Source organism: Dasypus novemcinctus, chromosome 6, assembly GCF_030445035.2.
Source record: "Dasypus novemcinctus isolate mDasNov1 chromosome 6, mDasNov1.1.hap2, whole genome shotgun sequence".
NCBI classification, from domain to species: domain Eukaryota; kingdom Metazoa; phylum Chordata; class Mammalia; order Cingulata; family Dasypodidae; genus Dasypus; species Dasypus novemcinctus.
Window position 1 is genome coordinate 58001350 of NC_080678.1, and position 15185 is coordinate 58016534.

Below are 15185 nucleotides of genomic sequence, written 5' to 3' on the forward strand. Positions count from 1 at the left end.
ACTGGGTATTGTGATGCTTCACAATTGTTGCCAAGTGATAGACCAAAAAAGCCAAATCACTATTGTTTTCCTCTGAATTTCTTCAATCCCTAAACTGAATTAACAAAAATACACCCTTACTGACCGTTTCTTGTTTTATCATTTGTTGATCACTTAATCATTCCATTTAGAGCCCAAGAATTTTGATTGCAGTAACTTACTGAAATCCACCCAAACGATGTTTCTCCAATAACATTATCCAGAGAGGCTTTTTTACCTAGGACTTTTGAAGATAACAAAAGTATTTGTTGAGAAAGTACATCTTTTCTCCAGAGCAGAGATGGCAGAAAGAGTCTTGAGTATATTGGACAGCAGGTTTATCTATAACTTCAGAAGGGCTCCTCTGTGTTACAACTCAACGGCTTTCTTTAATCTGATAAGCTTGGTCTGTATTCTCCCTATTTAAAATTCAGGTTGCCCTGTGGGTAACATCATGGACTTGATAACCCTTCCAATATAACACAATGAAATACCCTTTTCTCTTCTCCACTAAGCAGTTTGCAGTGAGGTAGATTGAGGAGGACTGTGAGGGAGGTAAAAAAGAGGTGTATCAGGGTAATTAATGAAGATTAATATCAGGATAATTAATGGTAGATAGGGTAATTTTTTCCCAACTTTTTATTATAAAAATGTTCAAATATACAGAAAATCTTAAAGAATAATACAGTGAATAACCATCTACTAACAATGTGCTTTATTTTTTTTTAAAGGTTTATTTATTTATTTATTTATTTTTAAAAAAGATTTATTTTTATTTATTTCTCTCCCCTTCCCCCCTGTTGTCTGCTCTGTGTCCTTTTGCTGTGTGTCTTTCTGCATCTGCTTGCATTGTCAGGTGGCACCAGGAAACTGCATCTCTTTTTGTTGTGTCATCTTGCTGTGTCAGCTCTTGGTGTGTGCAGCACCACTCCTGGGTAGGCTGCACTTTTTTTTACGTGGGGTGGCTCTCCTTGCAAGGTGCACTCCTTGCACGTGGGGCACCCCTGCGTAGGGTGTAGGGGTGCCCCTCTGTGGCATGGCACTCCTTTCATGCAGCAGCACTGCACGTGGGCCAGCTCACCACGCAGGTCAGGAATCCCTGGGTATCGAACCCTGGACCCGCCATATGGTAGGTGGACACTCTATCAGTTGACACGTCTAATTCCCATTAAAAGAAGGTTTAGATTACATAAATGTTACATCAAAAATATAGGGGATTCCCATATAGCCCACTCCTCCCCTCTGAAGTTTGTTCATTCCTCAGTCTTGAAGGTTTTGGGATGGTGATGCCAAACCTGGACAGGTAGGGTAATTAATGCCAAATACATGCCACAATAGATGGAAGGTGGAATTCCAGTATCTTTTACATTAAAGCCTGACTTCCCACTCATGCAAAGTCTAATGAAGAGTGAATGGTCCTTCTGTATGTATTTTATTGTCCAGTTTTCACATGCCCTACCCTGCAAATAGGACTGACTGGAAAATAAGAGCACAGGGGCATTTTGTAAATACTCAAGTCTCTGCCACAAGAGGGCAGGGTATCCTTATTTAATCATTTCATGCCCATATGGTTTGAATATATGTTGTTAACATACACAATATGTATTTTAAAATTGAGTTAATTAATCCTTATAAATCACATACATATTTCTACTCAGAAATTGTAACTTGTTTTCCCTTATCTTCATCATAATCATTGTTACCACCATCTTCATCAATATTATCATAGTGAATATTTATTCCATTCTTAGTATAGGCCAGGCTCTGTGCTAAGACCTTACATGTATTAATTCCTTTAATTATCACCAAATGCTGTGAGGTAGTGTCTTAGTTCCCCAGCTGCTAAAATAAATAGCATATAACAGGCTGGTTTAAACAGTGGTTTAACATGGTTTTGAGGCTAGAAGTACAAAATCAAGGTTTTATCAAGGCATTGCTGTCTCCCTAAAGACTGTGGCACTCAGACTGGCTACTGGAATTCTTTGGGGCTCCTTGACCTGCCTGTCATATGGCAAACCACTTGGTGTCTTCTCCCTTCTCTTCTGGATCCATTGATTTCTGGCCTCTTCTTATGGTTTTCTCTCTCTCTGTCTGAATGGAATTCTTTATTTATTTTAAAGATTTATTATTTATTTCTTTCTCTCCCCTTCCCCCCCCCCCCCCATTGTCTGCTCTCTGTGTCCTTTCGCTGTGTGTTCTTCTGTGTCCACTTGCATTCTTGTCAGCAGCACCAGGAATCTGTGTCTCTTTTTGTTGCGTCATCTTGCTGCGTCAGCTCTCCAAGTGTGTGGTGCCACTCCTGGGCAGGCTGAGCTTTTTTTGCATGGGGCGGCTCCCCTTGAGGGCCATGTTCCTTGTATGTGGGACTCCCCTACACAGGGGATACCCCTGTGTGGCACAGCACTCCTTGCATGCATCAGCACTGTGTGTGAGCCAGTTTGAACCCTGGGCCTCCTATGTGGTCGGCAGATGATCTATCAGTTGAGCCAAATTTGCTTCCCTGAATTGAATTCTTATTAAAAAGAACTCCTGGGAAGCAGACTTGGCCCAATGGATAGGGCATCCACCTACCACATGGGAGGTCCAAGGTTCAAACCCCGGGCCTCCTTGACCCCTGTGGAGCTGGTCCATGTGCAGTGCTGATGCGCGCAAGGAGTGTTGTGCCACTTAGGGGTATCCCCCACGTAGGGGAGCCCCACACGCAAAGAGTGCGCCTGATAAGGAGAGCCTCCCAGCGCAAAAAAAAGTGCAGCCTGCCCAAGAATGGTGCCGCACACACAGAGAGCTGACACAACAAGATGACACAACCAAAAGAAATACAGATTCCCAGTGCCGCTGATAAGGATAGAAACGGTCAAAGAAGAACACACAGCAAATGGACACAGAGAGAAGACAACTGGGGAGGGGGGAAAGAGGAGAAAAATAAATAAAAAATAAATCTTTAAAAAGTAAATAAATAAAAATAAAAAGGACTCCTGTAATCTGGATTAAAGCTCAACCTGATTCAGTTGTCCACACCTTAACTAAAAATAACGTCTTCAAAATGTTATCTTCAATGGTTTCACATCCACAGGAATGGATTAATATTAAAACATGCTTTTTTCCTGGGGTATAGAGTTCAACCTACCTCTGGTGGATACTATAATTATCCTCATTTTACAGATATGAACCCCTGAGGTTCAAAAGGTTGAGTAATTTGCTCAAGGTCTCAAAACTAACAAGTAGGGGAGTTAAGAATCAAACCCATGTGCATCTGACTCCAAAACTGATATTTTTAACCACTAAGCCATATGGATTCCCTTGTTGTATTTAGTCAAAGAGCTCCCATGTTACTACAAATACTCATGAGCACTACTTTCAAATGGATGCTTTTTTTTTTTTTAAAGATTTATTTATTTATTTAATTCCCCCCCTCCCCCGGTTGTCTGTTCTCTGTGTCTATTTGCTGCGTCTTGTTTCTTTGTCTGCTTCTGTTGTCTTCAGCAGCATGGGAAGTGTGGGCGGCACCATTCCTGGGCAGGCTGCATTTTCTTTCCCGCTGGGCGACTCTCCTTACGGAAGCACTCCTTGCACGTGGGGTTCCCCTACGTGGGGGACACCCCTGCATGGCGCGGCACTCCTTGTGCGCATCAGCACTGTGCATGGGCCAGCTCCACACGGGTCAAGGAGGCCCGAGGTTTGAACCGCGGACTTCCCATGTGGTAGACGGACGCCCTAACCACTGGGCCAAGTCCGTTTCCCCAAACGGATGCTTAATATTCAATTTCCCTCTTGGTAGACATTTAAGTTGGAGAGAGTTGCATGTAGCACATAGTTTCTTGGAGTAAGTCACACAAAGGCAGCCCCTTCTCTGGGCTGCCTGAGGTACCTATCTTGGTGAGCTGAGTAGGGTTGGATTTCAGGCTCTATTTATCCCCTTTGTCAGTCATCTTTGTGCAGTGTACTACCAGCATACTGGACATTATGGCCCACTTATGAGAGAATGGAATTTGGTATGGCTTTGTTACTGTTTTAAAATTTTTAAGGGGCTTGATATTGCATTTCACTCTTCTATTCTGTTTCTGAGTTGCAAGCATGCAATGTCCGAATTGAATGTCTGAAGTGAAAAAGGCCCCACAGATCTTTTGCTTCTAATGCCTCATTTACACGAGGCAAAAATAATTATAATATGTGTATAATATGTTGTTTATTGAATCACAAAACATAGTAAAAAATATTTTTTTTAATCTCAGGAAACTGAGATCCAGAAATTTTAACTTTGCCACAAACTAGGATAAGATCCCAAATCTCTTGACTTTCCCCAGTACTCTTGATTACATCAGGATGACTCAAGCAGAGCCCCACTTCCTATTTTCTATCCTAGTTGTGATAAAATCATTATTTTAAAATGTTTTTTATCAGGCACATGTTTATTCCTTTCATGTATTCTAACTTCTTCAGAAACTACCCAAGACTTTCTTCCCCTCATTTGAACTTTGTTTTGATGAATACTTTTTTGACCAGATAAAATAAATTTTGAGTACAGCCTTTTCAAATGAAATGATGTCTTTCCTGCAGATCTCTGTAAGTATCCATCTATTACTATAGCACTTTGGTTGCTGTGACAAGGCTAGTATATTTTTTCTTTTTTTTTTCTTTATTTTCTTTTAAATGATAAATTCAAAAAATGAGGTCCCCATATAACCCCTACCCCACCCACACCACCTCTCCCACATCAACAAACTCCTCCATCATTGTGGCACATCCACTGCACCTGGCGAATACATTCTGGAGAACCGCTGCTGCACATGGACAGTGGTCCACATTGTAGTCCACACTCTCTCCCAGTCCACCCAGTGGGCCACGACAGGACACACAATGTCCAGCATCCATCCCTGCAGCACCACCTAGGACAACTCCAAATTCTGAAAATGCCCCCACACCATATCTCTTCTTCCCACTCCCGACCATCAGCAGCCACCATGGCCACCCTCTCCACATCACTACTACAATTTCTTCCCTTACTAATCACAATAGTTCCCCAGCAGAATACCAGTAAGTCCACTCTAAACCATACTCTATTCCTCCATCTTGTGGACCTGGGATGGCTATGTCCAGTCCCCCTCTACATCAAGAGGGGGTTTAGATTCCACATGGATGATGGATGCAATTCTCCTGCTTGCAGCTGTAGGCACTCTTGGCTCCCTGGTATGGTGGTTGATCCTCTTCACCTCCCTGTCAGCTGGCCAGGGTAAGTCCAAGAAACCAGAGGGTAGGAGCTGCAAGTCTGCTGAGGCCCAGGACCTGGCCATCACATGGACAGTTCAGAGATTCAGGTCTCCTCAGTATACACCAACCCAAATGCCAACCATAGGTCCGGTAAAAGTAACAGAAGAGGCATGCGTAGAAAGGTTATATCTGAGTCCAACTCCATCACACTCAGAAACACAAACTCCAAAGTAGGGCCAAATGACATGGCCCTGAACTCCAGAGCCATCTGCCTTGGCCATAGAACCTGTGGGTCGCTGCAGCCCTCAGGAGAACCAGCACCTGGGTTTCCATCTAGCTTGGCTGTCTCTGGTACCCTGCTGAGGCATGCATAAGCATCGCCCCCTGATGACCTCCTGGCTCTTTTTTGGAGACTCATAGACAAGGCTGGTATTTTAAGAGCAAATATTTCAAAGGACAGAGAGGAAAGTACATCTTCCTTGTTTGAAATGCAAATAACAGTTTTTAAAAAAATATTTATTATTTCAGTCTTGTGGAGAAAAAGTTCAATTTATTTACTAAGGCCTAAAATAAATAAAATAAAATTGAACTCAAGACTGCAATCTAATTAGGAGACCAAAATTCTGAGCATTTGCTTTCTCCTCAGATATTATCATGGTTAACCCAAAGTTCCTTGGTGACAGAGAGCACATCTGATTCTTCGCTATGTTTCTTGGGATTAACACAAGGCCAAGGACCAACTTGGCTACAAATAAGTTTATGTTGATTGAATTAATGAAACAACTGCCATATTTCCCTGCCCATATCTATTCTGTTGTGGCCACTCTGATTATCCATCCTCTGGACACACTGTACTCTTTCATATCTCTGTACCTTTGTGTACTCTATTTTCTCTGCAAAGAGGGCCTTTTCTTCAGTGGTCCTTTTACCAAGTTCCTACTCATTTTTAAAGACGGACTCAAATGGCACATCCTCTGTGAAGTATTCTTGAAGGGCAAGCTGATGCCTCATTCATCTCTATGTCTCCAGTGTCTGGCACAGAATCAAAATCAACTAAAAGTGTATTGCATGAGCAAGTGAATGGACAGAAGGGGCAAAGCTAGCATTCCATACAGTGCATAAGAACATGGATTTCAGTCTGCAAAACTTGCTTTCTAACTTATGACTGGCTGACCTTGGTCAGCGAGACTTGATCAGGTTACTTTGCCACTTACTTTCCTTAGTTGTGAAATGGGGATCATGACAGTACTGCTGCCTCAAACGGTTTTTGTGAGAATAAAACAAAGTGCGTGGCCTAGCAAGAGCTAAATGATGTTGATGTTGATGGATTTATTCTGTGGGTTCCCTTTGATTGCACTAGAGGGATTGCAGTCTGGCTGAATTTGGCTGAACTCAGTGTCACTCATATCTGACTAAAGTAGTTTGGGTGGGGAACTATGGAACTGCCATGGCCACTACCCCATTCTCCTCCCAAACTAAATAGAGTAAAATCCCTGCCCAAAAAGAATCCAATTAACTGGAAAAAATTTGTTGATTACAGTTTCCCTTGGTACTTGGGTTTTAGGAGAAAAAGGCAAACCAAATAAAGAAACTAATATAAAGGTTTTCTTAAATATAGAAGCCTTGCAAGAAATGACCTTAGAACATCTTCAGTCTAAACTTACACCTTTCACAGTGGCCAATGGGCATCTCAAGGACTGAATTACTATGCATCTCAAGCCTACAGATTGGTGATTTGGCCTGACACTGTGCTTTAAAAAATTCAAAATGGATGCCAACATAAACAACAAACAAAAACTATTTATGGGAAATTTCAAATAAACACCAATTTAGAGTGATAAGTGTAATGAATCTCCACATAACTGTCATCCAACTTCAACAATTAGCAATATTCTGCCATTCTGTTTCATCCCTTGCCCTCCTCCCTTTTGTTTGTTTTGGTAGAATATTTTAAAGCAAATTCCAGATATCATGTCATTTCACCCATAAATATTTCAGTATGTATTTCTGTATCTCTATCAGATAAAGATTTCTTTATTTAAAACTATAACCACTCTCCATTATCACAACCAACAAAATTAAAAGTAATTCCTTAATGAGATCTAAACTGTAGTTTGTGTTCAGTTTTCCCTTACTGTATCAATAGTCTTTTCTGCAGTTGCCTTGCTTGAATCAGAATCCAAACAAAGTCCAACACACTGCCTTTGTTGACTCTGTGCCTTAAGACTGTTAATTAGTAACAGCCCCCCTCCTTTGTTTCCGTGCTATTTATTTGTTGAAGAAACCAGATTCAACATTTTAAAATCAGGATTTTTTTTCATAAAAGCCTGGATTTGTGTCTTCTTTTTTCAAAAAAAAAAAAAAGGAAAAAGGAAGATCTGGCAGCACTGGGCCAATACTCCCAGACGTCAATGTTTGGCTGGAGCAGAGTAGCGGTGCTAGCCTTCAGACCATGCAAGTGCCCTCACATCTCCACAGTCCACAACCCTCCCTTTTATGCCAACCAGCTTAACTCATTTATCTTATCTGCCCAGCCTCCGTGGGCTTTGAGCTGCCACTTTTGACTTACCTTTCATCTATTGTGCAAAGGGAACTGAATTGTGGAATGATAACCCTGAAGTCCTAAGACTTCCTTAGTCATTAAATAAACGCTCAATTTTGTGCACTATTTTACTTATATAGGAATGTAAATCTGTAAACTGAAATGTTTTAAAAATTTTCAGCAAATACTTTAATCAACAAAAGATTTTTTAAAATGAAAAAATCTTATATTACTCTGAAGCTTTATGAACTGGCATATTTCTTTTCTTGAGCATTCTAGTTAATCTGCTTTACTGTCTTCTACTCTAAATATTTTCTCTTTCACTTATGTAGAGGTTTGGTTCTACAAAGGGCAATGGACAATGAGTCACAAGACCCAGTCTTGAGTCTTGACCCTTTATGACAAATGCGCTACTCCTAAGGAGAATGGAGGTATTAACAACCTACCTCCCAAGGTTTGTGGTGAGGTGCAAATAAGGTAACAGATGGGAAATTAGTTTGTAAACTTTTTATCTTTACATCAAAATGAGGTATTACTATGCATAAGGATACAGTGAATTATGCATAACATCCTTTCATGCCTCCATGCATTTACTGTTGTTCCCCCTCCCTGGAATGCCCTTAGAATTAATTACTCCCTCATTTGTGATCTCCTAACACTTTATGCTGATTTCTTTAAAACATTTGTCACACTGTATTAAAGCCATTTGTTCCCTTCCCTATCTTCGGCATGATTCTAAGAGTAAATCATAGTTTATTCAGTGCTTGTCTTACAGGAAACTCTCAGTAAAGTTTATTGAATTGGTTCACATTGATTTGAGTAATTATTGTGTGTGCACCTGTCTTGGAGGAAAAGATCTACATCTATATAATTAATTTGGCGTGTCAGTTGAAGACGATGATGAACTATTTGAGAAAATGGAGTTTTGTATTTTTAATTTAAATAAATGGTCAGACTTCTTGAGTACATTATTTGTAATTTAAACTCATTAACATCGAAAGAGCCTAAATACAGACTGCCTTTCATTTAAGTTTCTTTTCCTGTTGGAGGAAATGCAAGTGCCAGCCTTGCTTTTTGCTCCAGGTCTCTAGTTCCCTTGATTAATTCAGGCTTCTTGCCCTTTGACAGTTGGTTTGCCGTCCACCCAGTCAGCATGAACAACAGCAACCATCTTGTAAACAGTGACAATTTGGGTTATGCATCTTACCTTTTTGAGCAAGAGAAGAACAAAGGAAATCTACCTGGACAGGTGAGAATTTATGTCCTTGAAAGTTTCCTTTTGATCCTCCGAGTGTCATAATTCAGGCAATGTTCAGAATAATTAATTCAGATCTCCAGAGGAAAGTGTTATCGTGGACCTCACATACTGATATGCTTGGATTGAAGGACTTCACTATTTCCCTAATGGGGAAAGGAAAACTAAAAATGGAAAATATGTATTTTCTCTTTGTTTTATATACCACTTATAGTTTCATAAGTTACGATTAGTTGGGTGAGGAAGAGCAAGTTAAAAATTTTTACAATGTAAAATGGTTTTAGATCAACCTGAAAATATAATACATATTGATATTTAATTTTATTTTTAGAGCTGTAAAATGTATTAAGCACCTTCTTGATAGTGTGGGAATCTGAGTGAGGACAGGTGAAGAGTCCTTCTCACCCGGCCAGACTTCCCTCTTAATGGTGAATGCCCTCTCAAGGACCCTGTTCTACTTTCCTGCAAGAAGGCCTAAGTGAGAGGCAACCCCAATCCATCATCTTGTAACCTTGAAACCAATGAGTAAGAAGATGAGAGATGGCAGGTCAGGAACCCATTTCATGTGCTCCAGAAAAACCCTAGGCTCTGTATAAATTCATAACTACAGATAGATAAGTGGGAGGAGGGACAAGCTTTATTTGACCCCTACATCCATGCCCCAAATGTTGAAGAATATATGATCAGGGTTGGTGAAAGCCCCAGCACTTGCCCAGATTAAATGTTCCATTAAAAGATATTAGCCCTATTAATAGTCAGTCTAATCTCTTAACTCAATTGTTGACATAATTCATCCTTTGTAATTTTTTATTGTAGCCTGCTGCTTCAGGGAAAAGGAAAGAAAGTTTCCATTTATGATGACTGGCTAGGTGTTAAGCACTTTGATATATATATATATATAGTTTTTTTTTTTAGTATCAAAAAAGACTTCTGACTTCCCATACCTGCTTATCTCTTTTCCTAAGAAAGTTTGAGGGATTTTAGGTGGGATCGTAGACCAGTTGAAGCTGACTTGTACAAGCGGACTTGGCCCAATGAATAGGGCGTCCACCTACCACATGGGAGGTCCACGGTTCGAACCCAGGGCCTCCTTGACCTGTGTGAAGCTGGCCCATGCGCAGTGCTGATGCGTGCAAGGAGTGCCATGCCACACAGGGGTGTCCCCCGCATAGGGGAGCTGCACGCACATGGAGTACTCCCTGTGAGAAGAACTGCCCAGTGCAAAAGAAAGTGCATCCTGCCCAAGAATGGTGCCACACACACGGAGAACTGACACAACAAGATGACACAACAAAAAGAAACACAGATTCCCAGTGCCGCTGATAAGGACAGAAGCAGTCACAGAAGAACACACAGCGAATGGACCCAGAGAGCAGACAAGCAGACAATGGGGGGGGTGGGGGGGTGGGAAGGGAAGGGGAGAGAAATAAATAAAAAATAAATCTTAAAAAAAATAAAATAAAATAAAAGGTAATGTGCTGTTACTTTAGGATGAAACAATAGAGGAAATATACACAGAGGGCAGATCTGGAAGGTGGATTACCATTTAGGTTCAGTTTTGCACCAGGAAAATGTGAATTTGTTCTTTTCTTTTTAATCTTATAGATATTTCTTTTTAAAGGTCAAATGGATCTCTGAGCTCTGGGTAAAACACTAACAGATTGATGGGTTAGCAATTTGTTATTTGTTTTTGCACACTGTTGTCAAATGATTTTGTTTGAGGTATAAGTATGAAACACTCTTCTTAAAGCAAATTCTTTGGTAACTGGAATATTTTCAGTAATTTTATACACACACACACACACTGATTGTAGTGTGAGACTTTTCACATAGTTTTTTTTTTTCATAATGTTGTACATCCTGCTTTTGTCTAGAAATGATTTTGAATAGTTCACCAGAGTGGATTGAATATTTGCATTTAATGGAAGTCACTATAGAAATAAAAAGAATAAAAGTCCATTGGATGTTTCTTTTTGCAGGGTCCATATGTAGCTGCTTTTGCTTCATCAAATCTGGGAGATGTGTCCCCCAATATTCTTGGCCCACATTGCATCAACACGGGGGAGTCCTGTGATAATGCCAATAGCTCTTGTCCTATTGGTGGGGTAGGTATAATAATTGTGGAATATGAAATTTTTGATTTTCCATCTCATGTTTATTTTATGTTTGAATATTCATCATTAATTTACAAATATATTTTCTTCAAGTGTATACCTGCCTATTTACCCCTAGCACCTGTTCTTCTCAAAAGTACCCTTCCATCCCCCAAAATCACTAAATTTCAATTGGGTAAAGTTACATTTCCCACTTAATTTGCTAAGTTTTTTGAATGGCATTTCTGAAGTTACAAATTTGTGCCAAAAACTGGCTACCCAAGACATTTCTCACAGATTATAATGTCTATTGCTTTCTCTTTTTCTACGATCAAAATTGGTTTTACTTTCTTTTTAAATTACATGAAAAAAAATCTTATTGTAAGAATTCAAACAATGTGGAGGCATGGACAGTAGTGTTAATTGAAAGTCCGTATTCCTCTCCATCTCTTCAACCCTCTGCCCTTCCCAGAAGTTACTGCTCTCACAGCTTTTTATATATTTGTCTATGCATTCATGAACCAAATCTTACGTTTGTGTATTTTTTTATTAGTCTGGGACTTGAATTTTCTACCTACTTTGTCCTGCAAATCCTTTTATGAGTATATACAGAGTTGTGTGATAATTTTTAAAGACAAGTAAGGCTATACCATCATTCATTTAATTGTGTCCTTCCCATGTTTATTCAGATTTTTTGCATGAACTTCTGTATGAACAGCAGATGCTGGTTTTCCGGTTCTTATTCTTTGTATTAAAAAAATGTTTTATGTATGATATTGCTCTTATCAAAAACTCTTTCTGGGCTATTCTATTCCAGTTAACCCCATCCAATGAGCAATACAGTTTTAACAATTGTTCTCTTGTATTATATATATTATTTTTACATAGAAAGTCTTCCTTTGTTACCCTTCATTTGCAAAATTTTCACACATTATTAATTCACAATAGATTTTAGGGTTACTTTTATATTCCGAAATTCATAAATAAACGATAGTTTTTTGCAATAGAATATCATGCAAAAATTTAATATTTTATCTTGGAATATTTTATCATGTTAATAATGTAGGGCAAGGCTCACTCTTCAATGTTGAGTAAAAAAAGCAGGATTTGATATTGCATATTCATTATGGTTGTAGTTTTGAAAATAGGTGCATGGTAGTAAAAAGACCAAGTGAAAAACACTGGATTGTTAATCATAGTTTTCCCTCTTTGTTAGGGGAGGATTCCATTTTTCTCTTCTTGTGTTTTTATATTTTTTCTGTAATGAGAGTATTTTACTTTTATAAGAAAAAAATTACAACAAAAATCATATACCATCCTGCAACAGAATTTCATTTTTTTCATTTGCCATTCATGTGCTGGACTGGCTTCCCACAAGTTCGCAAAATGACTGTTGGCAGTAAGAAGGCAATGAGCATGAGCTTTCCCCCATGTGTACAGTAGGAGAGAGAGAAAAACTCACTTCCAACCCTGTAATAAATTTCTTCTCATCAATCTGACTGGGCCAATTTAAATCACTTGTACACCACTGGACCAAAACAATTGCCAAGAGAATGACTGTGTTGATTGGCTTAAACTAGGATTCCTGAAACAGTCATTGGCAAGGGCTAGGGAATTGCCATGATTGCCTTAGATTTATCCAGAGTTAGGAATAGGGTCACATGATCTCACAGGGTGGGGGTGGGAGATGGTATCTTAACAAAGTCAGGATTCTCTGACGAAAAAGAAAGGGGAATGGGTAAGTAGTGTCACATCTGCTTTAATGTAGTTTTTTAAAAAAGTATTTTTGTTTAATTTAGAAAATAGCTTTAATGTTAAGAAATGATATGTGCTTACTAAAAATTCAAAAAACTTTTAAAAATTCATAAAATATGAAGTACCTCAAGGAGCACCCTCCTTGACTCACAATGATTAAACTGTTAAAATTTTAATGGCCATTTCTGACAACTATTTATATTTCCATGAACATACATGCACATGTAAATTAACACAAATGGAATCATACTTTTATGCTGTTCTTTAATATGCTTCCTTATGTCCAGTAAATATGCTCTACAATAACATTTAAACTAACTCCGTAATTTTCAGTTTTAAGTACTATAATTTAGTAAACCAATTCCCGACTGGCCAATGGGTAATTTTTTTTTCTCCTCTTCCCCCTCACCCTCTCCCCCGCCTTCTTTTACTTTTTCTCTCCCTCTCATCCCTTTGTTTCTTCTTTTCTTCATACAGCCTTGCTGTGATAATTATCCTTGTCATAACATATGTTCTCATATGTATGATTTTCACCTCAGGGCAAATTCTTAAAGGTGAGTCTGCTGTTGAAGAGAAAGCACATTTAACACGTGCTGCATATTGCCCAAGTGCCCTCTCAATTACATTCTTACCCACAATGCAGGAGTGACAGTTCTTCCAAACCCTCACCAACATCAGGCTTGTAAATCTTTTACTCTTTGTCAACACAGTATGCAGAGTTATCTCTTAGTAGTTTTGATTCACATTTAATTGTTCATGAGAGTGAACATATTTAAAGTTCAAAGGAACATTTTCTTCTTTTTTGAATATCTATTTCACCTATCTTCTATGGTATATCTATTAGGATGCTCTTTACTGCAAATAAGAGAATACCCAACTAATGTGGATAAATCAAATGGTATTCAGAAAACATTACTTTTTCTTATTGACTTTTAAGAGCTCCTGTATATAAAATATGAGTTCTGTCATAATAGTGCAAAATTTCCCCCAGTTTAAACAGTTGTCATTCACTTGCACTCTTGTTTTTATTACCTATATAGAAGTTTAAAATGTTTAAAATGTCAAATTTGCTAAGCCTGTTTTTATAATTTTTAGAAGGGTCTTCCATACCCTAAAATTATAAAGAATATTCACCCATACTTTCTTCTATTATTCTTTTGGTTCCACTTATAATATTTAAGTATGTTATGAGTCAATTTTTTAAAAAGTAAGAAGTAAGGTACAGAGACAGATTTTATTTGTTGATTTTTTTTTACCCTAAAGGACCAGCTAATTGTTCCACTATACAGCTATCCCTTCCACATTACAGGGGTTAGGGGTATAATGCCTCCGTAATCTGGAAAATCCATGTAAAATATTTTTGGCCCTCTCTTTGTACCAGAGAAGAAGTCTAATTTTTTTTTTCTTTTATGGGGTATTTAGTCTACCTTAATGTAAAATTTGGGTTAAGTATTTGGTCATAGGTGATATTATACAATACGATACATATATTTTATGCATTTCTGAGTTTCTAAACTTTTTCTGTATCCTCTGCTGGGCTTTGCATGTCATCTGTGGCTTCCACAAAACTCCCCCCAAATTCCCATTTAATTTCATATGCCGACTCCCTATATATTGAAACTAAAATGGGGAAATTTATGATGTGGAAGGGATAATTGTAATTTTAACTGAGCTTCAGCTTAACATGATCATGAGCAAGGGTCATAGGCAAGAACAAGGAAGTGGAAACATGTGTAACAAATGGAGAGCCCTACCTTCAAATGTTAGCTCAGATATCCTTTAACCCACCTGAGCCTCAATTTCCTTATCTTTAAATTTAAGGTGCTAGCCAGAGATTATTTCTGAAGATATTCACTGTTCTAATTCCATGCATGGTTTTGTTTTTCTTAGTCTGTAATTTGAGAGAATTTATGAAAAGAAATGCTTGAAACAATCTGCTAATATTCCATTGTAATTTTCCATTCCTTAAAATAATGGCTTATTTCACTAAGAACCCCATCTTGTCTCATTTTGTTCCAGCCCAGCATGTGCATGGCTAAGGGACCTGGAAGGGATATGTTCGAAAGCACACAAATTATAGGACGGGCCTTGTATGAAAAAGCAAAGGTAAGCCATGGGCCCAGCTACTTCATCCCCTTTTCAAATCGTTCTTTAAAATCCACTGACGCTGAATGTTAGGAAGCCCAAAATTATAAGAAAGACAGCAAGAGCTCAAGCTGCATCTGGAGTCTGCAAGGCTGAATGCTGTTACCTGCCAGCTCTAGAGGTTGCCTTCACAAAACGTGTGGAAACCTCTCTCTGCTCAGATCTAACT

At 38.7% G+C, this 15185-nt stretch overlaps 1 protein-coding gene across 3 annotated transcripts in view; it reads left to right on the forward strand.

The window, feature by feature from the left end:
- The window catches only part of ASAH2 (N-acylsphingosine amidohydrolase 2), a 100361-nt gene that overhangs the window by 53973 nt on the left and 31203 nt on the right, over positions 1-15185 (forward strand). For all 3 annotated transcript variants that reach the window (XM_058298869.2, XM_023589933.3, XM_058298870.2), the window contains 3 exons: positions 8897-9017; positions 11003-11128; positions 14891-14977. In XM_058298869.2, coding sequence (XP_058154852.1) covers positions 8897-9017; positions 11003-11128; positions 14891-14977 — 334 coding nt within the window. The remainder of the gene's footprint in view (positions 1-8896; positions 9018-11002; positions 11129-14890; positions 14978-15185) is intronic.